Consider the following 27,268-nt stretch of genomic DNA (forward strand, 5'->3'; position numbering starts at 1 on the left):
CGGAGGTCTAACACTGCAAAATATAAAGTTAACATTAGCATAAGCTAGATTCATTGTATAATAAATGCATACCTAAAAACAATTCCCTCTGAAAAAGGATCAAGTGAATCAACAAACTCCAACTCTGCATCTCCACCAAGTGTGATCATTTGATAAATCTCTTTCAGTTTGTTTGTAATAACCCTTAAGGGTAAAAAACAAATGAAATACATGACCATTTACAAGTTACTACAGTATAAGCAACTTACGAAAAACCTTCTGAAAACTCATTTAAACGATTTTTTCGAAGTTGGTCGTGCATTCCGCGATACTGGTCACGCTTTTCAGTCACTTTGTCAAGCTCAGCAACACGCTGAAGATATATCTGAAAAAGAAGAAACATTACAATACTTACATTTTAATCTTGTCGATTATTTGTACATACTTTTTGTTTGGTTTTGTACTCCTCAATTGCATTCATACTCGGTTTCATATTTGATAAATCATGATCTAAAATATTTATTTGATTCCTCAATCCTGGTTCATCCACCAACTCTTCCTCAGTATACTTTTCGAACTCTCCAATTTCCTCATCATCTATTTCATGCAGCTTTAACTTTTGAAGCTGGGCAAAATTATGTTGTCAATAAAATTGTACAATAAAAATATACGTTATTAACATACCTCCTCTTGATGATCTTTTGCCTTGTCCATTCGTGAATTGTATTCTGAATTTAATGAATCTGCCAGTTGTTTTATTTTTTTACATTTATCTAAAAAGCTCAATTCCTCATCTTCAAGTTTTTTTAATTCAACTTGTTGTTGGTGCAGTTCCTCACTCAATTTTTTATCTTCAATTTCAGAGACATGAACTTCCTGAAAATATAATAAAATTTACATGGTGCACTATCAAAGTAATTTCCTAACAGTGATTTTACCTCCAAAACGTTGGCTCCATCCACTTCCAATTGCTTCCATTGTTGTTCGAGGTTTTCAATGCATTCTTTGTTTTCTTTTATTTCACATTCTAGGTTTTGAAGGGTTTTCATTGACTTTTCTTGGTTACTACATTGTATGGATACAAAATATATTGTGAAAACAAATATTGGAACATTTAGCAACTTCCTACCGTTTGGATGTGGTCAAGGCAACTTTTAACTTGGTCAATTTTTTAGCAGCTTCGTCAATATTTTGATTTAAATTTTTTAATCTGTCATGAAGTGGTTTCATACGCTCGTTGGTTGTTTCACAAATCTCTTCATGAATTTTGTCTTTTTTCTGCTCAAGATCTTCAGCATTTTTTGCAACTTTGTCATAGTCTGCAATGCATTATTTCGTAGAAAATTAAAAATATGAGGGGGTTAAGTCATGTTTAAGAGGAAAAACTAAACAAATCAGATTTCATTTTAAATCCAAAAACTGTCTCACATATTAAGGTTGCTAGTAGTGTAAATTAGTTAGACGCCAATGTTGTTAAATTGTTTAAGACACCAAATATGTAATTGTCACAATACTTGGCACTACTTTTATGTAATTGTAATTTATTTTGGCACATATAAAATGGTCATTTTAGTGATGCTTGTCTCTATGCAAGTAGCAATAATCATATTTGACAATCACTTCGATCTTGCAGCTGTAATTTTTCTGGCTAGATAGTAGTGGAAATATTTTTTTGCGGAGTGAGTATGATAGAAGTCAAAAAAATGATAGAAGCTAATGCCATGTTTTGAACAGTTTTCGTGCTTGCACTTACAAGTTCAGGTCTGCTTACACTTCAGGACAGAACCATGTTAAATTAAAAAGCGGAATACACAACAAAACAACGCCTGGTTGCTTGACATGTAAATTACAAGTGTGCAGGGGTGACAGAGTACATTTATAGGGAAATTCCCCAAAGCAGAATAAATAATGCCATAGAGCTGCATTAAGGCAATTAAAAAAAACTTAAATGTAACAACCCAACAAATATTTCAGTAAATTACTTATACATACCTTTTCTCAGAGCCGCAGATTTTGACTTTAATTTAAAAAGTTGTTCCTTATCAGGTTGTGCATTATTTAACTCATCCTCCAAACCAGGCAACTGTTGCTCCAAATCATTTTGCCTTTTTTCGTCACTCATAATCTTGTGCTCCAACATTTTTATGTTTGATTTTAACTTGTTGAATTTGTTTTCATCATGTGACAGTTCTTCCTCAACTGTTACAATGCTTGATCTGATCTTCAAAACCAATTCAAATTGATATATAACTGTTTTAACTAAAGTATGTTACAAAAAGTACCTTTTTTAATGTATCTTTCTTTTTATTGATTTGATTTTGCAATTTGTCAATTTCTGCGGGGTCAATCTCATCAGCAACATAATTTGAACCCATTCGTCCTTTCATCACTTTGTTACCTCCCCCAGACATAGTTCCAGATGTGTCAATTACCTCACCCTTAAAGGTAATTATTGTACTCACCAGCTAAGACACATTACATGCAATATATTTTACCTGAGTGGTGACAACCCTCCAACGCTTAGTTTTGCTGTAAGCAACTTTGCTTGCAGTGCTTATGTCATCGGCAACTAAGGTCTCTCTTAGTGCATGATAAAAAGCAACTCTAAATTTCTCCTCTTTAAGCGTAATTAAATCTATTAATCTTGGTAAGGGGGAAGAGGATTTTTGCTTTACAGCATGTTGATATTTTGTCATCTGAAATTGATGTGGAGGTAAAAACAGAGAAACTTTTTGCAATACCAAAGCTTACCTTGTCCAAAGCAATAAATGTGGCCTGACCAACTTGATTGGTTTTTAAAGCTTTCACACAAAGTTGTGCAGTTTCTATACTGTCAACTACAATGTGTTCCAGAGCATAACAACAAGAAGAAATTGCAATGTCATATTTTTCTTCAATGACACCTAAATCTCCCTGAAAACATGAATTGTAACCAGACTGTTACAATATTCACACTTGAAAATAGAGATTTACCAATCTTCCATATATTCCAGGTATCTTTCCACTTTTCTTAAGTTGTAAGAGAAATTTTACAACTGCACCCTTAGATCGATTGGAATGTGCATTATGTTTTGCTTCAGCTAATACGGACTCTTCATTATCCACATCGACTTCCAGTTGGGTTTCTTGCTTTTTTAATGAAGTAAGTTTGGTAGTATTCTGTAATTTAGGCATGATGATGTTTAACATGTTTACTTATACCACATCATGTTACAACCAACCTCCTTTATTGTCTTTTCAAGAGAAGGCACTTCCTTGATTAATTTACTCAACTCCTCGCTAGAAGATTTTTTCGACAGTGCCGAGCCGCTGATTTTTTTCTTACAATCATCCAAAGCTCTTTGAGCTTTATTAACATTTCTAACAAAAAGTTGCAATTCCTCATCACTAACCTCCCATAGTTGTTTGCTCTCATTCACATATTTCATTTTGGTCAATAACAAATTTTCCAACTCCTAAATAGAAGAAAACTGACCAATGAGTCAAAACTGTGTTAGAATAATGCCGTATTGTTTGTAATAGTCAACCATGATCAGGTTATGTAGTGTCACACATGTCACAGAAAATTATGAAGGGCTTTCATTCTTACAAACAAATTCTGCAATAAACTATTTCATGAAGTGCATTTGTTTGACAAAACTCAAACCAACTACAGAAAAAAACTAAGCAAATAATTTACACCAAACTTTTGACCTGTTTTAACCTTATCAGTAAGTGTTGGTCAAACACAAAAAGGTACATCATGTCATGAGCATTCAAACAATAACCTCCTTTTTTTCTTGCAGATTTTTCGTGTCTTGTTGCAAACTTTCCATCATTTTTTGTTTGGAAGCTTCTGTTTCCTTTTTTCTATTCAACATGTCACATCGATCCTCTGTCAATTCCTTAATTTCTTGATCAATATCATCAGGTCGCTTCATCAAGTCTTCCAACTAACAAGCATAGTTTTTAAAAGAAAACCAACAAAAAATGTACGTGTATACCTGGGGCACTTACTTTCTTTGTTTCTTTGTCAATTTTTTTCATCAGTTCCTTCAGTTTTGCTTTTCTGTGTTTTCTATCTTCAAAAACAGTTACATTTCTTTTTTCAAGTTCTCTCATCTGCTCTTTCTTTTCCAAATGTTTCGCACTTGCATCTTCCAAATGCCTAAAATATAAAGCAACTTTAAAAAAAAATTTATTGCATTCAATTCAAACAACATAAAAAAAGTACTAACTTGGCAAGTGTGGTACAGTGTTTAACTGCCTCTTTTTTCCTTTTTTTAAATTCTCCTATTTTTTCATCTATACCCTTACGCTCTTCATGAATGTCATCCAATTTGCTTTTAAATGATTCTGCCTCTTTGGTCACAGCAAGTCTAGGTAGAAAAAAACATTGATTTCTATTTTTGTTTAAAGACAGCAAAAAATGTTCCACACATGTATAATTGAAGCAGTTTGTTGTTGAGTCGAGAAACTTCATTTTGCTTTCTTAAAAATTCCAATGCTTCATTTCGCAACGGCTCAAGTTGTTCTTTATCTTTCTCAACTACTTTAACTCTGGATAATCTGTCTTTTCTGTCTTCATCCAGTTGTTCAATTTCTTTGCCAAGTTTATCAATGGCATCTAAAAATAAAAATGTTTATACAATGTGTCATATTGTAGGTGTAGCTACACCAATGTTAGGAAGTTTTATGTGGCAGGAGCTTACACTTCAATTTTATATATTATATATCCAACATCATTAATCTACACATATGATTGTTTTTGCAAGCAAAAACGAATGGGTTCCCACACATGTGTTTGTGCAGCTTAGTTACTTACAGTAATCAAATGTTCCATTCATGGACAAAGTACAAAGTATTAGAAAGCATTAAACCAAAGTTTAAAAAGTTATGTCCATATTCTTTTTGCATCATTATTGTCATATAATTAGAAAAGCAGTGAAAAAGAACAGAAAAAATACTTTTAATTTAATCTCTTGCTTTGACCTCAAGATTGCACCAAGGTCAGTTTTAAACACAAATTTTCAGACCATTTAATGACCTATTGACACATGACCGTTTTGCCTAAATTAAATTCATTTGATTCTCAAATTTATTTGTCAAAAATAAAGAAGCTACGTTGTGACAAAAATCTAACTGTGTTTGCAATACCTACAAGTTGACCTTCAGTGACCTATTGACAACAACCCTTTAAAGACCATTTATCGTGGCTTTCGGAGAAGTCAAGTTCATCTTTTTCACCTTCATGTTGATAAACGCTTTGCCTGACATATATGGAACCGAAGTATGTTTATCGAGTTTAAATCATGTCTAAGGTGTAAAACATTCGCCCAAACTACAAATGCGCATGTAACTTAATAATAGCACTAGAGGGTGGCTTAGCACATTTTGCCATTGCATATACACTACAACCTATTTTGAAACGTTAATATATTTCCTACACTTATTTTATATGGGTCCCATATTATCCATCGTCTTTTATAATCTTTAGTGATGGGACGATACCAGGTTTTGAAGCGAGTACCGATATCGAGTACCACGTTAAAATACCTTCGATACCAAGTACCGAGTACTTAAGTATAGTGTTGTATATTACTGGATAAATTATCTGCATGGTCGGGGTACAGGTATGAACACACACATGCAGAAAAATGTAATCTCCAAATGATATCGAAAAAAATATTCGTAACCTTGCGGAACTTTTTCCCCATTTTGTGCTGGCCGAAGCAAATATTGGCAAAAAGTTGTCCATATTTTTATCTTGTTCCGGCCTTTGGTATCGAAAACTGAGACAAAATATTTCAATACCAAGTACAAGTATTGATATCACTGAAATCGTTCGATACCATCGATATAGAGTACCAGGTACCCGTCCCATCACTAATAATCTTAATATTTAATGTTCATTTTTATAGGCAAGAAGGGGTAAATAGTGGCAAAATAAAATAAATCACAGCAATCAACACCTATAAATAGCAAATTCTACAAGATGTCCAAATTTCCTTCAATTCCGCCACTGTTTAAAAATTCACCCATTTTAGGGGGCTAGTGGGGTAAATGTTGGAACTATAGGGTGAAACTTAACAATCGACACCTAAAAATGGCATAATCTACTAACTGTCCAAATTTCATGCAAATTCGACATTGTTTACAAATTTCGCCCATTTTAGGGGTTAATGGGTTAAATGGTGGGGCTACAGGGTAAAACACAACAATCAACAACAATCAATGGCACATATACAAGTTTAAACCAATTCCGGCACTGTTTAAAAAACTCACCCTTTTTAGGGGGCTAGAGGGGTCAAAACTGGGGCTACAGGGTTAAACACAACAAACAGCTCTTATAAACGAAAATTCTATAAGCTGTCCAAATTTCATTACATTCTGACACTGTTTATTTCTGACACTAACCCATTTAAGAGGTTAACGGGGTAACTGATGGGGTTCTAGACCCAAAAGTATAAAATATGAAACCACAATGACCCCATCAACAATCATGTAAAATTTTATCCAAATCGGCCAGTGTTTAAGATTTTGACCACTAGAGGTGTTTTGAGTAACATTCGTTAATGCTTCTGACATCATAAGGCTGTTAACACTCCTTAACTTCCATGTGCGAAAACGTCCACCAAGCAATGCACAAACACAAGTACCGTATGCTATGTTACCCTTATTACACTTGCACCACAGAAATCTTTTGTTTGTGGTGCGCAGCAACACACAAAAACGTTTTACATTTTGGGGGCTAGCGGGGTAAATACTGGGGTTATCAAAACAAACAAAGTGGGGTGCACATCTACATGGCTATATCTACCATCTGTGAAAGTTTCATCCAAATCCACCAAAGATTCCATGCCAAAAGTGCGTGGACTAACTTCACCGGAGAAAAAAGGAAAAAAACAAAACATAGTGAAATCAAGATGCACCCATAATTATAGCATTGCTGCGCAAAAATAGCTTATTTCTAATCACCAAAAAGACTGGCTCATAAAATGCCTGCCTGGCATCAAGCAGAGACCTCCTGCTCTGAATCAAGCCTCCTCTATTGTAAACCAGTGAATTACTCTCTTGGAACTTTATTTGACTGACTGTTCAGTGTACACATATTACGGGCTAAAATGGTAACCATATAGTTAATAGAGCCAAAATTCAAAATGCATAATGAGTAACTTACTACAAACAATTGTCTCAAATTTCAGCACATTAGGGTTTGTATTTTGGACCTAAAAGACTGAAAAAGCTAAAACCGAGTATTTCGGGGTTTAAGGGGGTGAAAATGGGTCAATCAAATTAAAACATTTTTAATTCTTTAGAATAGCTTATACGGCACCAACTACCAAAGCATGAAACTCCTAGATCACATACTTTAGTCCAGTGCTCTTCAACCTTTTTTCCCGTTGTATACCTTTTACAATTTTTAAGCAACTTTGTATATCCTACACATAGCAATTTATAATTGTGCATAGAACGTAACAGTCTACCAATAGGTAGGCTACTTGCCTGGTCGCGTGAATTATTGTCATACAAAAGGCCAGGAGTAGACAACCTGTGGCCGTGAACATGTAAACTGAAATATTTAGCCCAGAAGCCGCATGTTTGAGACTTTTTGTAAGCACATTATGGGTAAACAATGCGAAAACAGGCATCATTAGCGTCACAATTTAGATGGTGACATTATAAACAGTAAAGTCTGATCCCTAGACTGTTCTACGTAACAAGCTAGAAATTAAATTGGCCATCAGGCACTATTAATAAGGATTTACGATGCGGCCGTCACCGCAGAAAGGTTGTGCACACCCTGTGCTACGTCCAGGAAATTTAGCATACAAAAGTGTGTAAACCTAAGAAGTTGATTTAATGGCTGGCTTGTTGCTGCAATCTTTCAGCGATGTGGACATGTGGTGTGGTGTTGACTTGTTCTCAATTTTTTGTATTCACAATCCTTTACTCCAGGGCCTTTAAAAGTAAAATTTCAGAAAGTACATTGTTCAACCTTAACAGACCCCAGGGATGTGCTTATTTGCTTCATAATTCACATTATTGACGCAACAATCCCAACCTGACGCAATAATATTTACAGCAAGCAGGTCAGTCTCACATAGGTCACCAGCATGCTATGTCTTCCTGCATTTCATAAAAATAGCGATGTTTAGTAACACTGACCTCAGCTGTATTCCCTTTGTATACCTTTCTTCAGTCGTATACCCTAGCTTTAATGTGGTATACACTTGGGTATACAGTATACCCGGTTGAAGAGCACTGCTTTAGTCAGTACAGTGGTTTTAAAAAAAAAAAAAAGTCTTTGGGGCCTGTGGGTGAACCACTGGGTCATTTGGGGTCAAACTTCAGGAGGATCAAATTTGAATCAATAACTAACATCTCTGTAAATTTGAAGCATTCTTCTTGACCAAACGCATATTTAGACAAAAAATACGGACAAAAACAATATGTGTCCCCTTCAGGGGAGGAGACCCATGAGAAGTTGACATGAAACTGGTTTGGCCCAACATGCACCTTTATAGCGTGATGATCCAATAATGTCTTCCAAATACTCCAGCATTCCATCGCCATGTTCATTTACCGCTTTTGGCTTCATTAAAGCTATTTGTTCAACTTCACCCTTTACAAAAACAGCAATAAAACAACAAAGGTGTAGGTGTGTTAAAAGTTTTGTAAATTCTGTTATATTCTATTCATGTCCTGGCATATATCAATGAAAGTCAAAGATGACAAAGACCAACGAAGGTCGATTCGAAATCGACACCGTTCCATGCCAACGCAAAGCGATTCGGTACAATCAACATCACGCGACGCCACAATCTATTGTGACGTCAGGGTCAGCTGGACTTCAAGGAATGTGAAAAAATCCGCGCCGGTACCGGTTATTGGGCCAACACTAGAATGACAAATTATTTTTGGAAAAATGCGACTAGACATTAGTAATTGTCTGAGAGTTGTTAATTCGGAAACTGTCCATCGATGCACTACGTTGAACGTACCTGCATAAAGCAAGCCGCAAAAGACGTATTGGACAAAATGTCAATCCAATACTGTCTTTGCTGCTATATTTACTGCAGGCATTTTTATCTCTCCTTTATAGTTTTATTTATCTGTCCCAATTTTCACTTCAGCACAGCAACTTTAAAGTAGTTTCTGACGGCAGATCGTAAAAGCAAGAAAACAGCCCCCAACAACCATCATTTAAACCAATGATAGTTTTGTGTGCTGCTACGTTGCTATTAGTACTATTTGATACCATTTACATCGAGCACAAGTACCTTAACCTACATAAATAACGACAAAAATGGCTAAGTTTACCTGCAGAATAAGAAATCGGTTGTGATTGAGGTCTATTCCACTGGTTTGAAGTAGCGATGCAACATCTTTAAACTGGGATTTCTTTCCCTCAATAAAATACTGTGACGTATTGTCTCGGTTAGCTCTCCTTGAAACGTAGAAAGCGCTGTTTGGAACAGTGCAGTAGCCGCCATTGTCCTGTTAACGATTACGTTATAAATGAGGTAACACGTAAACATAAAAACACGAGCCAGCAATATAAAACCTTAGTTGAACATTTCGATGTATAAAACCAAGCCCCGTTTCAGTTGTTTTGTTGCCCAATATTGACTTACGAATAAACGCAAACATTAGTCAATGCATTGGGTTTAAACCTGATCAGATGACGTCCAATAACCTCGGCACAGTTGATTAGTATTTCCAGTACCACCGACCCATCTCTTGTTTGCTAAAACTGTAGTGCTGAACCAACTGTGCTTAACTGTTCATTCAAAACACAGCTGATGGCCCGACGACTGTGAAATAAACGTAAGGCCCGTCGCTTTAAACCAAACAGAAAAGCCTCAACCTTCCCGACCAACCTTAGAATTTAACCTTCCGACTGTCATTGAAAATTAAAAAGTAATTGTTTGGCTTTCTCAATTGTTCAATAGCAAGTCAGCGTCCTCGCACGTTCATTCGATATTATTGCAATAAGCGGAACGTCCTTACAAAGAAGGTCCGACACAGGTCGGACATATTCAACAAAGTCCAGGCATGCCCGCTGTTGGGACGCTACTCGTACAATAATAAAGCTTCTTGTCAAACAGTACATGTTGAAACCTGAACGCCCTAAACAACAGAAGTCATCCTTTATGCTCTGATCTATGACCGGTTTTGCTTGTAAATTTTTACAAAACTTTACAAAGCACATGGCAACAAAACAGTGATATCTTGAAACCCCTTCCACCTGTTTAAAGAACCAAAGTCACATTTCCGAAAGCTTTATTTGGCAAAGTCACATCTGCTTCAACAAATACATAGTTGTCTGGATCACAACAAAAGTTGTAATACGCACACACAATTGTTACCAATTTACCTCACAAAATCATAGTTTGCCAATGCAACTTTAAAAGTACAGAATTAAATCATCAACTTACCAAATCTACAATTTTTTCAAAGTGTACTTCAACAGTGCAGGATGTAAAAGATTTGTGGTTTTCACTGTTGTGTATGAGGACAGCAAGTTTTTTTGATCTTATCTTATTTGCTCGGTAACCAAACACAAACAACATGGAATCTATTACGTTAGACTTTCCACTTCCATTTGGTCCAACAATTCCTGTAAAACTCTATAATGGACATATTTTAATTCGTAGAGTGAAATGGTGCAAGTATAGCAACCGCAACATAGAGTAACTTTTCCTTTGATTAATTTGAAGAAGAAAACATTTTATAACAGCTTATTATACAGCATGCAATAAACAGCATGAAAATGTGCTATGAATGCTTTTTAAAATGTATTGCTGTTATCACGTTTGCGCACAATCTTCAGTATTTGTGAATAACTTCAGTATTTGATATTTTTATTTTTAAGTGAAGTAAATTTAGAAAACAAATGTTTGTTTTTCTCATTTTTCTCCTAGTAGGGTAAATGCCTGAATACATTATGCTCACCACAAGCTGTCAGTTTTATTGCAAGTCTATTGCATCATTTTGTATTTCATTTTTTTATCTTAGGGAGTTGAACCCATCAGATACCACTGGGTTGGAGCAATGCCAAATGCCGCTTAAGTTTCTTGCTCAGGAAAACACACATGGCCAAAACTATTAGAACCCACAATCTTGCAAACACAAGGCTAACCACTTGGCTATCTTGGCAACTTAAGTTCTGTAACAGTGTCACAACCAAAGATAGGGGGTTTAGGGGGTCTACCAAGAGGCCGTTGATTGCAATTTCTTGCTAAGTGGTAATTACACAAGAAGTATCAAACTGTATGTGCATTAAACCAATAATGTTGAATGTGACAAAAATAGTGAAAAACTTTTGATAGTATTTTGTCTATGACCCACCAAACAATTGTTTGTCACAAATATTCAACCGTTGTTAATCAAACTATGTTGTTGAGGTAATTGGTAACCCGCCAATGCTTGTACAATTTAAGTATTATAGTAACCAGTGGCGTATCCAAGGGGGGGGGGGGGGTTTGGGGGTCCGGACCCCCCCCTTTTCAAAAAGTTGTGCGTACATTAAATAGGCCAAAATCGTTCCGTTTACCACTGCGTGATAACAGGGAGTCGTTATCTCAAAGACGCTAGCCTTCAATCTCTTGTATTCGCTTGTTATCTAATCGCCAATTGTGACGTAACAAGGGTTTAATAAGGAGGTTTATGCGCTAACAATCGGAAAGTTACGTTCCGGCTAGTACGCTGGTAGCAGTTTTTTGCTTAGTGGTAACTGCACTAAGTGCAACATATCAAACTGTTTTTGCATTTGAACAATGTAAAAGTGTTAAAAACGTGTAATGTTGTGTTGCTTTGATCCGCCAAACACGTAATAGTTTGTCAAAAACATTAGATCGATGTAAATCGAGTTATGTTATTAGGGTAATTTGTTACTTGCCAGGCACAATTTATGCCTTCTGCAGTTACCACCTTTAGTGCATTCGTGACTTTGCGCAACTTAACAGTAGGATTACCGCTTCAGCAAGAGATTTAGTTCTTTAGAAATTGGACCCTGTTTTTTTAAGCAACGATTTTGATTACCTGACAGTCACGCTTATTTTGCAGCTGCAGTGTGGCTGAGTAAGCTAGATAGCAGCGGCGAAATCAGAAAACTACAAAGCTTTCGCTAAAATTGCCTGTTCTTCCTGTCAATTAGATGGGTAGAGAAACCGCCAATTTTGGAAAAAGTGCTTTGCCGCATAACGCGTCGTTTTGAACGACGTGTGACGTCATTAGGGATTTCCCCCAAAAAAATTGTTGGACCCCCCCCTTTAATAATTTCTGGATACGCCCTGATAGTAACCAAGTGCATTCATGATGTTTGGCAACTTAACAGGTGGATCCCTGTTCCAAATAGGCGTCTTTTGAAGCAACTGATCATATTTTGATGCTGATGTTAGGGGCTTTGAGCTGCAGAAAGTGTTAAAGTTGCAAGTTGGACTAGTTTTGGGGCTTGAACCTCTTGGGCCTGCATACGCCAGAACTAAAATCTATCAGTTTGGTAAAAGTTTGGCATTGAATGAATGGATATATTTTTTATAACTTTGGCTTGCAAAACAAATTATAATTCTGTTTGTAACCATGACTGATGGACTCTTATGCAACCATAAAACAAAAGTTCCAGGAGATGGTATTTTTTTTTAAAACTATACAGTTACTTACTACATATATATTATGTCGATTTATGTTAATGAGGAAAAAACTATACCGGGCTGTGGTTTTGAAAAAAAAACATACAACTTTTGTACAAAAACTTTTCTACAACTAGGGATGTTCAAAGTAGAATAATTGGGTATTCTAGAATAATTGTTTTGAATCTAGAATATCGAATCCAATTCTTATATTATTTTTTACTGTGCAATCATTAATCTTGACAACAACTAAAGTAGACCAGTTTAATACATTATAAAACATATTTTTCATTTGAGGTGTAAACAAAGAACAAACCAAATCAAAGAAAAACACTGGGAAAAAAACTTTGCACAACTGCATTGAAACTAAATCCCCAAAATCCACAAAACCAGAAAAATTAGCATAAGGGTAAAAATTAATTATAACGATTTTTTTCAGTGATTTTTATTGCCTTTAGTAGACGTAACTATGTTGTAAGCATGCTGTGGTATTTTGATTTGTCTGGTGGTAGAGGACTGACATAGACTCCATAGTGTACAAATATATAACATTTGTTAACCTAAAACAACTGCAAAAACAAGCACCCTTGCAAACAAAGTTGGGACATTGGGTGATACATTTTCAAATCCCAATTAAACTACCTGTGACTTTGCACCACGTAAACTTTGCAGCGTTTTCTCACTGCATTTTTATGTTTGTATGGGGTTAAGAAATGAACCAATCGTCATATGTTTTGGGATTCCTTTACTGTTTTTGTGACATTAACAGACAATCCCATGCTTCCAATCGCTGCCTAGCGCCATGGCCGTTAAATGTTTTTTGTTGTCAAAGTCGGAAAACGTTTAACGGCATAAACGTAATCACATGATCAGATGCGTAACAAGTGCGCTAATCGTTAATTATGCCTCCAATGCACAACCGTCGTTATGGCGTTGTTATAGCGAATCATGACTTGGCGTTAAGGCGTTGTACAGCGGTCCCTAATTTGACATCGACGAGTCACTTGCTGTCTTTTGCAACTGGTTCAATGACCAGGCGACGACGTAAAAACGTAACGCATGTGTTTACATTTTTACCAACGGTGAGAGCACACATTTATATCGGTTCCAACTACCCGATATAAACGGCCAAAATAGATTCGAATCTAACTGGATTCGAATCCAAAGGATTCGATATTCTACTTTGAACATCCCATCTACAACCCACTGTTAAGTTCTCGTTTTTTTCAACTTGGCACAATTCAGGACTTTTTTACAATCCTAACTTTGTTTAGACATGTTAGGGACAAAGCTAAATTTGAAAATTCTAATTTAAAATTTTTTTTTTTTATCTACATTCAATAGTTAAAAACTTCAAATTAACTTTAAGTTTTACATTTTAGGGAAGACCAGGGATGGTTTGGGTGATTTTGTAAAAACTTTAGTTTTGGAAATTTCATGTTTAAAATCTTGTTTGTTTGAAAGATCAATCCTTAGAAGTTAGGCCCATTTAAACACACCTGAAGTGCAAAAAACTCAAACAAAACAGCTATCAACTGTCCATTGCCCTGATAATTATATTGACCTATTATTATAGGATTACAGGAAACAAGGCCAAACAACATGACAATGTGAAAAACCAACTTTTTTTAAAACAGATTTTTTTTTTTAATTTATGACTTTGCAAGTTATCTGACAGTATTACAAAATATAAGATGGCATTTCATTTATAAAAGCAAAACTTGTTGACAACTGCAAATTCTGTCACTTGCAGCATGTACAGTATAAACAAGCTAACTTTGTAATTACAAGTAAATGACAACAAAATGGCCAACAGATTACATGGTGCTAAATTATCATTATCATGCGATAATTGTTAATAACTGATGCATGACTTTTATGATTGAAACGGTACTTTAAGCCAACTGAGAATGAACTACATCCTTACAAATAAAGTTTAAAAAAGTCTAGATCAGTGGTTCCCAACCTTTCTTGGACCATGGCCCCCTTAAAGTAACATTTTGGCCTCATGGCCCCCTTCAAGTTACCTTGTAGGACCTGTGGCCCCCTTAAAATGTAGATAGCAATCTAGCGTTGGAATGCGGTATTAATTTTGGCCTTAAACAGGTCTAATAGAGTAAATGAGCATGATAAACCTCACTACAAACAAATAGTATGTGAAATAGTCGATTAAATTCGGGAATAAAGTTAAAGTGAAAATGACTTTTAGTGGGTGTTTCTTGTGAATCTACGCCCGTGGCCCCCCGGAACACAGCTTGTGGCCCCCCTGGGGGGCCATGGGCCCTGGTTGGGAACCACTGGTCTAGATACTGTTAAGAATTTAACTAAATTAGTTGTTAAAATTAAATAAAACCAGACTTGTTTTGTGTTTGGTTTTGGAGGTAAAGTGGACAGTAACCAATAATGTCACAGTTTTTCAGAGTGGTTTCATTTATGCTGTATTTGGGTTATGCCCATGTCACAATTATACCCAGTCTCCTGTACTGGGCAAATAACAGTATCATTGCTTCCAAATACAGAAACAAATTTGCCTCACACACACTTACAGTGCAAAGACCTAACAAATAAGCAGTTGATTTGAAATTTGCATAAACCAATATTTTTGAGTCCAACATACACAGAAAAGCATTTATGGTTGAGAAATATATTTTAGTTACACCATACAACACATATGTGTAAATAAACATAAACCAATGTGCCACATAATCTAGTGATGGGACGAGTACCCGGTACTCAGTATCGATGGTAGCGAATGATTTCAGTGGTATCGATACTCGTACTCGGTATCGAAATATTTTGCCTCATTGTTCGCTACCAACGTTCGATAGGTAACAAATACTTTAATTTAATCTCTTGCTTTGACCCAGAAATTGTCGTCCAAGGTCGGGTTTTAAACACATTTTTTTTAGAAAGCTGTAACAGTTGTGTTACAGACACTTTAAATTAAAAAGCAATTTGCTACAAATGTGTACATAACAAAATGTTTTTCATTTAACTTTGTTTCGCAAAACGAGTACCATTGACCTGTAGTAACCTCTCAGGGTGCACACGCCAAACGACTGTTTGACCTTTTGACACCGTTTTCAATAGCACGCCGTCCTGAGTGTTCTACAATACCGTTAAGCCTAATTTATACATGGCTTGAGTATTGATTCCTAAATTGATTGTCAAAAAACGCTACGTTATGACGAAAGAAAGTTCTGAACTGTGTTTGTAATACCTACTAGTTGACCTTAAGTAACCCGTGATCATGCGGCGGCCAACCTGACAACAAGCATTTAAAAAAACATTTATTTTGCAAAAAAGTCAAGTTTATTTTTTTCATCTTTATTTTGATTAACAAAGTTTTGCTTGACATGTACAAAACCAAAGCACGCTTATTAGGTTTAAATCACATCATAGGTGTAAAACCTTCGCCAAAACTAAAAATGTGAGTGATAACTTAATAAAACGACATGGCATTGCTGTGCACAACAGCTGATTTCTAATCACCAAAACGACATCTCGTAAAACGTCTGTTCGACGTCAAGCTGAGCCCTCCTGCTATCGTAAACCAGTAAGTTACTCTATTGTAGGGTTGCCATACGTCAGGATTTCCCTGGCAGTCAGGGAATTTAGTGTTTAAATCTGCGTCAGGGAGAAATGTCAAAATGTACTTAAAAGTCAGGAATTTTAAGAAAAAAATTAATACTATGAAATTAATGTACCAACGGAGAAAGTTTCTAGTAGATAGCTACAACAGCGTCTATACCAGTGGTTCTCAAACTCAGTTTTCGGGGCCGCATGCGGCTCCAAACTACTTATTCTGCGGCTACCACCAGACCTCAGAAAACCACCAAATATTGCTATTTTAGCTTTCAGGGTAATAATCTTCAGTGATTTTCTCAAGGTTTCGTTTTTTGCGGCTCCCTACACACTTAAAAAACTACCATTTGACCCCGACAATAAAAAAGTTTGAGAACCACTGGTCTATACCATGAAACTTAAAGAGGTAAACTGGCGGCGTGCAGGTTAACATACAAGGTTGCTGTTTCGTTTTGCAGCGTGTGTGCGCGCGTAACAATACCTGTTTGTTATTAGTTGTCTGACAACACGCATTAAATACACAAATACAATTTTCATTTGCTTTAACTGTGTACCTAATATGCAAGAAACTAACTAACAACGAAAAGTCAAATGTCGTGAGACATAAAAACATTTTTACAGAGGCGTTTTATTTCAAATTTAAAAAGGTCTTTGTGACTCCCATTGTTTTTTTAGTTATGTGTGAAATTGGTCTGAATGGTTTTAGAGTGGTAAAGGTTGGCGACCCATGATATATGTGCTTATTGTTTCAAAGATAGTAAGAGTAGTGAGCTTAGCCTAATAAACTTAACTAAACAGAAGCCTACGCACAAAGTTAATTGACAAGGATCAGAGTATCGTGTCTAACGTTTTATTGTGTCACCGTCCGTGTGACTTCCGAATATTCTAAATTTATTCCGGAATAGAAGTGTTTAGATCACAAAAATGGTTAACGCAGCGGTTCTTAAACTGGGGTCCGCGGTCCTTTAGGGCATTTTGCGGGGACCGCGAAAAGGTAGAAGTAATTCTATATTCTTATTTTTGTCAGTTTGTGCAACTGAATAAGTTTAAATGAAAGAGAAAGTGGGATTCGACTGTCTCCATTGCTAAACAATAGGCTTTATTGCAAGCCTGTCAAACTCGCGGCCCACAAAGCCCTCCAATGCAGCCCACGAACAGTCAACAACAATTGTAGTGTATTTTTTCAGATTTTTATCTAATTATACTAAATTTTTCTTACTTTTTAAGTTGAAAGCTATTATTTAAACAGACGTTTATCGAAATTTAATTTATACATACAAATTCATGTGTTATGAATAGAAACGATAGTAATTGAACCGTTTCTTTAAGTTTCAGTCAAGGGTGTACAACCCGCGGCCGTACGGCCACATTAAAATATATGGACTGGCAGGTGTGATGTAATTAAAACTCTTTTGCCAAAACTTTTGATTTTCAAACTGCCCTAAACAGATTTTGTGTTACTGAAAAGAGTATTACCAGCCTAGTAGCCACATGCGACAGACTTTTTGTAGGCCTATTGTGTGCAAACAATGCAAAAAAAATTTTCTTTACCAAACCAGCGTTACAAACCAGCGTTAAAAAATTTACGTTTCGGGGCCTATGGGTGAACCGCTGGGTAATTCGGGGTCAAACTTCTGGAGGAACAAGTTTCGATTAATATCTAACATATGTCTAAATTTGAATAAATTTGAAGCACTCTTTCTTTACCAAACGAGTGTTAAAATTTTTACGTTTCGGGAGCCTGTGGGTGAACCGCTGGGTAATTGGGGGTCAAACTGCTGGAGGATCAAGTTTGGATTAATAACTAACATATGTCCCAATTTAAATAAATTTGAAGCACTCTTTCTTTACCAAACCAGCGTTAGACAGAAAAAAGAAATACGGACAAAAACAATATGTGTCTCTTTCAGGGAAGGGGACCCATAATAATCAATAAATATTGATAATCAAATTACTTACAACATCATTGTTTCACTTAACATAATATACCCACCTTATGAAACGGTCCAAGCACTTGTCTTCCCGCATATGATTTGAAGTTCTCATTGACAATGTGGGTGATAATCAATCGAGGGTCTCCTTTGCCCCCAACACCAAACACACATGGTGGAGGGGGGACGACGATTCCCTCAGGCAATTCCAGACAGTCTAAGTCTTAAATAAATTAAAAGCATTGGTTAACCAGATGCAATTATTATTTTTTGCAATAAAAAAACTAGAAAGATGTCTTTACCCTATATTTCCATTTTATATATTCTATACCCGATTTACTATGTACACACTCTATTTGAACTACTATCATGATTGCAAAAACGAATGGGTCCCCACACACATGTTTATGGATTGGTTCAGTGAAAATGGTGACATTATTATTTTTTGGATTATTAAGGACAGATTAGTAGGAGGTATCAATCCTTCCATATTCATTTTACATTATATTGTAATAAATGTACAGAAATAGTGTACAGTGTACACATAGTATGGGCTGTAACTTGACAACCCACAGTGAATTTTGTGTGGAATCTATCACAAAATTGCAGTTTGGTGACAAAGACATGAACAAGACCACGCTGTAGATGGGGGAAATAAGCAAAGACTGTTTCAATCTGCAATCAAGAAGGCCATCAGCTTGGCGATTGATTTTAAAGCTTAGTTGTGGTTTTAGAAAACCCGATTTGCACCTTATGCACAAAGTTTTTCAAATTTTCTCATTTTTTTATATGCTTTGTCAAATCATGTTTTGTGGTAAGTTAAACACTTCAGCAGGTGGATATACCATTTTGGAACAAACGTATGCAGTTCAAAATTTCATGGCCAACTTGGCTAAAATAATAAACCAGATCAGCTAAAAATGTTCCAGGATATACACAATTTAAAAGTGCATGTTTAGTGGCCTTTTTTTGCTTTTAAGAAATGGTGACCTTTTGATGGGCTCAACGTTTCTACAATGGTTTTATTACACAAGTGAGTAACACAAGGTTCTTTAGCATTTCTTTTTACCTGGATAACGATGCCTCAGCTAAAATTGCAAATGTTTTCTAGAAAACAGGCTTTCCACAAATGTAGCAGGAATGGCGAATATAGAATAATCAATTAGGAAGACATGTTATGTAGGCAAAAGCAAGTGAAGTCTGGTGAATTTAGTTTATGAATCCCAACTAAGGAGATTTTTTGAAAAGTGGGGGAAAACCTTCCACTAGGTTTCCAGAATTTGCATTTTTTTCTTGCCCTGAATACTACAAACATTCCCAGCGGCCAGCACAACAGGACTTGTGCTGACATAAACAACAAGTAAATCTAAAAACGAATATTTAGTGGTTAAGACGTTAAAATGGGTGAATCCAACATAAAATCGATTTCTCGAACTCTAGTAAGTATAGTCCTTTTTCAAATGTTTTGGGGGGCTGTGAGAATTAAATTTAGATAACTAACTGACATGTGTGTAAATTTAAATAAGTTTGAAGCAAGAATTTGTGACCACACACTTGGAACAAATCAGCATTAGAAAACAACGTGGACAAAACAATTTTCCCTGAAGGTAAGTATATTCCTTTTTGAAATGTTTTGGGGGGCTGTGAGTGAACCACTGATTCAAACATTGGGAGAATTAAATTTAGATAACTAACTGACATGTGTGGAAATTTAAATAAGTTTGAAGCAAAAATTTGTGACCACACACTTGGAACAAATCAGCATTAGAAAACAATATGGACAAAACAATTTTCCCTGAAGGGAAGGGAATCCATAATAAACTAGAAGGGTGGCTTAGCACATTTTGTCATTGCCTATACACTATAACCTATTTTAAAACATTCATATATTTCCTCTGCTTATTTTATATTGGGTCCCACATTATCCAGCGTCTTTTATAACCTTAGTTGTTTCTGCAGGCAGAAACTCATGGGTCCCCACACATGCAAAGTTAAAAATAATGCATTTCAAGAGATAACCATGAGAAAGTCGGGTGTTGTAAGGTAAAACACAGTGATCAGCACTGGGCTTAAATAATAATACTATGAAACCACAATAATTCAATCAATAGTACTACAAAATTTGAGCCCAATCCGCCAATGTTTAAAGGTTTGACCACTAGAGGTGTTTGAGCAACAACCATTAATGCTTCTGACTACATAGGGCTGTTAACAACCCCCTAACTGCCATGCCACAAAAACGTCCAACAAGCAACCCACAAACACAAGTAACACACAACTGGTTGCCCTTGTAACACTATTGGGCCACAGAAATCTTTCGTTTGTGGTGCCCAATAACATACAAATACGTTTTACACTTTGGGGGCTAGTGGGGTGAATGTTGGGGCTACAGGGTTGAACACAACAATCAACACCTATAAATGGCCTCTTCTTCAAGCTATCCAAATTTCAGCCCATTCCGACACTGTATAAAACCTCACCCATTTTAAGGGGTTAACAGGGTAAATACTGGGGTTATCAACACAAACAAAGTGGGAAGCACATCTACATAACTATCTTTACCATATGTGTAAGTTTCATCCGAATCCATTAAACATTTGATGGCAAAACGAGTCGGACAAACTTTGTGGGGTAAAAAAACATTTTAGGGGGCTAGCGGGGTAAGTACTGGGGTTATCAACACAAACAAAGTGGGATGCACATCTACATAACTATATCTACCATCTGTGCAAATTTCACCCAAATCCATCATACATTTGATGGAAAAAAGAGTCGGACAAACTATGGGTGAAAAAAAAAACATTTTAGGGGGCTAGCGGGATAAATAGTGGGGTTATCATCACAAACCAAGTGGGATGCACATCTACATAACTATATCTACCATCTGTGTAAGTTTCATCTAAATTCATTAAACATTTGATGGCAAAACGAGTCGGACAAACTTTGGGGTAAAAGGGGGCTAGCGGGTAAATAGTGGGGTTATCATCACAAACCAAGTGGGATGCACATCTACATAACTATATCTACCATCTGTGTAAGTTTCATCTAAATTCATTAAACATTTGATGGCAAAATGAGTCGGACAAACTTTGGGGTAAAAGGGGGCTAGCGGGGTAAATACTGGGGTTATCAACAAAAACAAAGTGGGATGCACATCTACATAACTATATCTACCATCTGTGTAAATTTCATCGAAATCCATCAAACATTTCATGGAAAAACGAGTCGGACAAACTTTGGGGAGAAAAAAAAGAAGAAAAAAAAAAGAAAAAACAACAACAATTTGAGTAAAATCAATATGTGTCCCCTTCAGGGAAGGGGACCCATAATAATCATATTCCTGTGTGCTTCTAAAAAATTAAGAAGGATAAATTTACCATTGGTTTCATGGGTATCTTTTTCACTATGTGCATCAGCATCCACTTCCATTTCTTATTGATTTACTACACGGGAAATTTCTGACTTCTGTGATGCTGCTGTAAATTATCCCAGGTAATGCGAATAGTTGGGAAAAAAGAAAAATATGGTTAACTGTCGTGTAAGAGTGATTTTTATGCATAAAATGTTGTCGCTAGCATACTATTTATTTACGATTCAGGTTATTTCCATCTCATAAAAGGAACAAAGTTGTGAAAATTGGCTGAATCATAGCATAAAAATGATGTGCAAAAGGTTAACTCAAGTAGGAATATTTTTTTGAAAATACAGGCAAACTTTACACGCCGTGCAGCAGAAAAAAATCAAACTAAATTTACTATTTACCACTGTTAGTTTTTTCAACAATTACAAACTGACAAGGAAGGTCAAACGCGCAAGTGCAAAACAGATGTTGTTGAAAAAACAAGATAAACGCGAAAGCTTTAAAATCTAAGGCCACAGCTGTGAGGTATTGAACCTGTTGATTGACCTGCACCTACCGATGAGTCGAAGACTGCAGTCACTGCGCATTGCACAACTTCGCTGGAATTGGAAAAATATTTAACAGTTTCCCGCGTTTTTCACGGGTTTGTGTGTCCATAGTTACACGCACCTGCAGCAAAACAGCAAAAGTAGTATTTGATTCACTGTCGTTAATTTAATACACAAGAAGAAACAGACACATTTTTATTTGCAAAAATACACAATAATTTACAATTATTTTTCTGAATACATACATATAGTCATATACAATTTTGATCCTACAATTTTGGGTCTATTGTGTAGCGGTAAAAGTTTTGTCATACTTTTACCTAGTCCATTAAAGTACAAATCACGATTTAAAAAAACGCGTTAAATCATAGACTACTTATAGTAGTCTATGGTTAAATTTTGCAAACAAAACTATCGTAAATGTGTTTTACCAAACTGTTATTGTTTGTTTATTTGTTATATTTTGCAAATTATCCTAAAATAATAAAAAACATGACCAAATTTGCTACCTGGATCGGACTTAATTACCGTAGCCTACTACTTTTTAATTTAATTGATTTTTTGTAAGACACAAATCATTAACGGTAGCCTCAGCTTAATTATTTTTCGATGCAAATTTTTTTCAAATAAATTTATCGCAAAAATGGTGGCGAAATGGTTGTTTTGCAGCCTATTTGGTTCAGCGTGATACTCCTTCCTTGCCGATAAAAAATATAAATCGAAAAAAGTGTGCTACTCCATTTAGTTTTAGTCTGTTTAAAATACCTACATTAAACTTTAATTATTATTGTGATGCATCTGTTTCAAATGTGTAGGTAAAGTGGTTGTTTAGTTTATAACAGGTAGGCTACATTTCAAATATCCACAGCCTATAAGTGCGGCGTGTGTTGTATTTTCATATTTTGTATGATTTAAAGTATTATTTTCATGGTCAAACTAATAGGCTATATTTTTTTGTTTTTAACACCGAACTTAACCGATTTGTCGAATATGTTGGCGAATTCGGCTCAATGTTTCCGATTCGCCAGTGACAAATCTAAACAGACGGTTTCCTCGCGATGAATCATCCGCGACGTCTAAACTTTTTCCTGGTTTAAAATATGTTTGTTTTTTCAGTAAAAAACTTTTGACACTGGCTAAATCACAATCACAAACGAAACGTCCATAAACATTTTAGCGAAAAAACATTTTGTTCAATTTGGCAAAGAATTTTGAATGCAAAAACCTAAATGAAATCCGCGTAAACTGCTGTTATATCTTTTTTTGTACAAAATGTTTGTTTTAATCCACTCTACAAATTATTTACTGGCAAACTACATCTTGTTTGATGAAAGCGATCACCGCCTTTTTATGGACAAAACTGAATAGAAACGCTGCGATGATTTCATCAAGTTTCAGGACGACGCAAAGGACATTCTTATGTTTTGCGTCATTAAAGCTAACAAAGCGGTCAAGGAAGTCAAGCAAATCTTAACAGTATAGATTATGCTATTAGTGGATATATGTACACATTAATAAGGCAAACTAGCAGGTACCTATATAGTTTAGCGATGTAAAGTCAGTACGTACGACAACAACTGAACTCAGTGAGGCTGGAATGGAATTCCCCCCTCTCTTTGGTTGACCAAAGTGCGCTTGGCTAAACGTCATTATAGCAGTTGCTTACTTGGGACCAGTCAAGAAAAGAAATAGTGTTTGTTTTCTGGACAACAAGAACAGTACTGCTCGTACGTTATTGAGTCGTGTACTTGTATATTTGCTTAGTCTGCAAGTGGTGCTGGAACCGTAACAAGGTGATTTTAAATGTTAAGTTTACATCGAAGGTACGTTTGAATTAGAACAAGGAAAGAAGGGCTAACCGCCATTTTGTTTTGCTGCTTCTTACATCAACCACAGCCAGAAAAAGTAGAAAAGTTGGAACCAAATAGTTATCTCAAAGCACAGCACACCATCGACGACAAATCGATGAATTGCCGGCCATCGTGTTAGTGACGCCACGCGCGGTTGATGATTCATGCCGGTCAAAAGCGCGAAACCTGACATGGCGTTCACTCAAACAAGTCATAAACTTAATATGTTAAACGAAAAAACAACTGTTGTTTTAGGTTGCATCAGTCCGACATATAATTGTTTAAGTTGCAGTTCATTTTTCGTGGCAGTAGTGTTCATGGCTTAATCAGAACTTTCGGTACAAAATGGCCGCGCTCGAAACACTCGTCAACATAGAAATGTCAAGTGGGTTCTACTTTAATTTTTTTTAAAAAACTTTGCTATCCAAGTGAAAGGATATAGTGTTTAATTTTACATGATTGTGTGCAAAAGGATTGTCTTGTTCAGAAAAGCACGTGTGCATGCTGGTGCCATTATATATGAATCATCATTTCACCGCTATAGGCGTATTGTTTCGACGTCATTTGTCAGAAAATTTGAAGGAAACCAAATGAGCGATTAGCAAAAAATACGAAAAAATTAAATTTGTTTTACTGTTTTTGTGTTGATTTTAAAAGCAGAAACATGATGAAATAAACAAACATTGGAGTTAAATATGTTTGAAATAGAATGGGAATTATTTCAAAGGTTCAGAACTGCGAAAATTTGTTGAATTTCGGTGGACACCGATATTCTTTCGCAGAAATTAAAACAATACACGTTTTAAAGCCTTATAAAACCAACAATAGAACACAGTACAGTGCGGATGTCGGCTATTCAGGCATAAACGTGAGCGGAGGTGACAGTCTACTAGTGGCTGTTGTGAGTCAACAACTTACCCCTGTAACAAGGAATTCGCGTCCACCATACGAGCAGCCGATGGATGATAGTAAATCAGAGTATCACAGTCAAACAGTTCAAACTTGTTCTGACATTTCGGCTGGGCGAGAAAATTTGATAATGGATGTCAGAACTGCCTCAACTGCAGTAGAATATCAGGATTTAACACAGTACAACGAATCTACGTCCAGGCTTCATAACCATTGCGAACAACCGTCGAACGTGAAGGGCTTTCCACATATAATGCTGTCGACACGTCGTTCAGAGCATGAAGAATGGAGTGGTGAACAACACCAGCATCATTTAGTACATGGTGCTGCACAGTACTATGGTGAAAGAGAAAGCAAAGGAAAAACCGATTGTTATAACCAGGACCCATCGGGTATCGAGGCGTATAACACAACTTTACTGCAACAGTACAGAAAACAGCCATGTTCAATGCCGCCGGAACAGCAGGAGACATACGCAACAGAATTCCATCAACCTCTGTTACCTTCTGTCACAAGCTACAGTGTATATCCGTCTTTGCTACAAAAACAAAGGCATTATCCATTTAAACATGAGTCTGCTGAAAGATTGCCTTCATTATGGGAAAGAAAAAGCATCAGTAATAATCCTGCAGAAGGTTCCAGTTCACTCAGACAAGAGAGAGATTTGTCATATCTTAAGCCCCCTCCGGTTGATCTTGAAGATGTAAGTATTATAAAAATATTTAGCATTTTTGGATTAATTTACCAGATCTAACGTAAAAGTACAGTGAGGTAATGAATATTTTTTGTTGGAGTCTTTGGTTTGTAACGCCAAAGCAGCCTGTTCGTTCGTATATAGTCATGGAAGGTGCGTTTCCTGTGGATTTGATAGCGTGGGAGGATTCTGTGGGATAATCTGCACAGTTACCTACTGCTATGTGGTTTATTAGCTGTTGTTGTTATTTATCTACAGCTTTCTGATGACGAAAGAGAACGAATGCGTGTAAAACGGGAGCGGAACCGTGTGGCGGCAGCAAAGTGTCGCAATAGAAGACGAGAGTTACTTGAACGTCTGGAAAAGGCAAACGAAAATACAAACTATCTTAATAGACTTTTTCAGTGATCAATAAACTAATACCATAGTTGCCTTCCCTCCTTTAAATATAGCAACTTTCCGTGGAGGAAATGACGTCACTGGCAATTGACCAAAAACTGCCAAAATAAAAATTTTAGCTTTACACGAATCATTTCATCCAAAATTCATCAGCGACTTTAAATTTTTTAATAAATATGTCGGCAAACGACATTGAATATTATTGGAAATGGAATGGTGTACATCATGTTTACTGCAAAATTTTAGATGTTGTTAAAAATGGCCGTAAGAATTTATTGCTGAACAATGTGCGTTCCCTTGTTGCTATAGTTTATCTGATACCTCTTGCCAATGATTAATGTACATACACGAGCATCTAATTAAAGTTTCGACGGGCAGCTGTCTATAGGAAAACGCTATGACTATATTTTCTTTATTTCAGGAAGCAGAGCAGCTGGAACGTGAGCAGGAAGTTCTACGAGACAGTGTCAAGAAACTACAGGCGCAGAAGAGAAAGTTGGGAAATCTGCTTGAAGAACACGAACCTACATGCTCAAACAAACCTGATGAAACGCTAATTCATGAAAATGACGAAAATTCCGATAATATTGCTTGATGCCTAGTTAACCATGCATTTGAAATTTGCATTTACGGCAAAATGTTTAGCAACCGGACTTCTTAATTGTAAGTCTATGCACATGTGAAACAACATACTTTTACCTGTCAACATCTACAAAACGTTTACCAAATTACAACTGTATAAACACATCGAAAGACTACTGAGTTAATTTTGATTATCGCTGCCTTAAAGTCCTTTGTACAATAAACGTACCAAGGTACCAATAATTTTTGCTAAAATAGTTGGTCGATAAAATGTTATTCACATCACGAAAAATAGCAACTGTGCTGCGAGCAAATGACTTTTCAAGTATTGCAAATGTTTATGTTTTATTCGAGACTATGTATTTTTTACCCGAACTTTTTATATGATATGTCGTTAGCTTTTAGAACTGACATGCCACTGTTTTGCAACTTTGTGAGTAATATTTTTCGCCAAAAGAATTCACACTGTAGTTTGTTGAAGTATAATATGTCTTACACAAGACTAAGAAATATTAGGTTATAAAAAACGGACTTTTTTGTGTTGTCGCAAGCAAACATTTTGTAGCCAATGAATAATAATGTGAAATAAACGTTTACTATTGCGGATGCAATAGTTTTGTTTCAAAATTTTATTAAGTGACCCACAAACGCTGTGAGTTTACCACTATACAATTGCTGTTTTCAGTGATTTGAACCAAAAAATAACCACTTTTGAGTAGCCTATTTATATGGCATGACATAATTTTGTGTGGTAAATAATCAAATCTCAAATTTTGTGTAAAATGCAAACAAATAAAAACAGCAAGACCGTTA

The 27,268-nt window shown here is 36.0% G+C and overlaps 2 protein-coding genes across 2 annotated transcripts; one reads left to right on the forward strand and one right to left on the reverse strand.

Moving 5' to 3' along the window:
- On the reverse strand, positions 1–22,151 carry LOC145229593 (structural maintenance of chromosomes protein 4-like; the record flags this gene model as incomplete). Its single annotated transcript, XM_080094939.1, has 23 exons — positions 22,030–22,151; positions 21,490–21,588; positions 18,175–18,335; positions 10,401–10,592; positions 9,283–9,459; positions 8,479–8,584; positions 4,399–4,585; positions 4,197–4,337; positions 3,976–4,126; positions 3,747–3,911; positions 3,201–3,434; positions 2,953–3,138; positions 2,731–2,892; positions 2,475–2,675; positions 2,262–2,417; positions 1,972–2,200; positions 1,109–1,298; positions 918–1,044; positions 664–855; positions 425–604; positions 249–364; positions 73–183; positions 1–13 (listed from the first exon to the last, which is right to left on the reverse strand). Coding segments are annotated over exons 2-23 (3,429 nt in total), but the record flags the coding sequence as incomplete, so codon positions are not given.
- A 2,354-nt stretch (positions 22,152–24,505) lies between these two features.
- On the forward strand, positions 24,506–27,061 carry LOC145229090 (uncharacterized). Its single transcript, XM_080094354.1, has 3 exons — positions 24,506–25,483; positions 25,733–25,840; positions 26,295–27,061. Exons 1-3 carry the CDS (start codon positions 24,581–24,583, stop codon positions 26,466–26,468), a joined length of 1,185 nt encoding a protein of 394 aa, XP_079950480.1. The 5' UTR covers positions 24,506–24,580; the 3' UTR covers positions 26,469–27,061.
- Positions 27,062–27,268: the final 207 nt, after the last annotated feature.

This window comes from Phallusia mammillata, chromosome 5 (genome assembly GCF_965637545.1).
Source record: "Phallusia mammillata chromosome 5, kaPhaMamm4.hap1.1, whole genome shotgun sequence".
NCBI lineage: Eukaryota > Metazoa > Chordata > Ascidiacea > Phlebobranchia > Ascidiidae > Phallusia > Phallusia mammillata.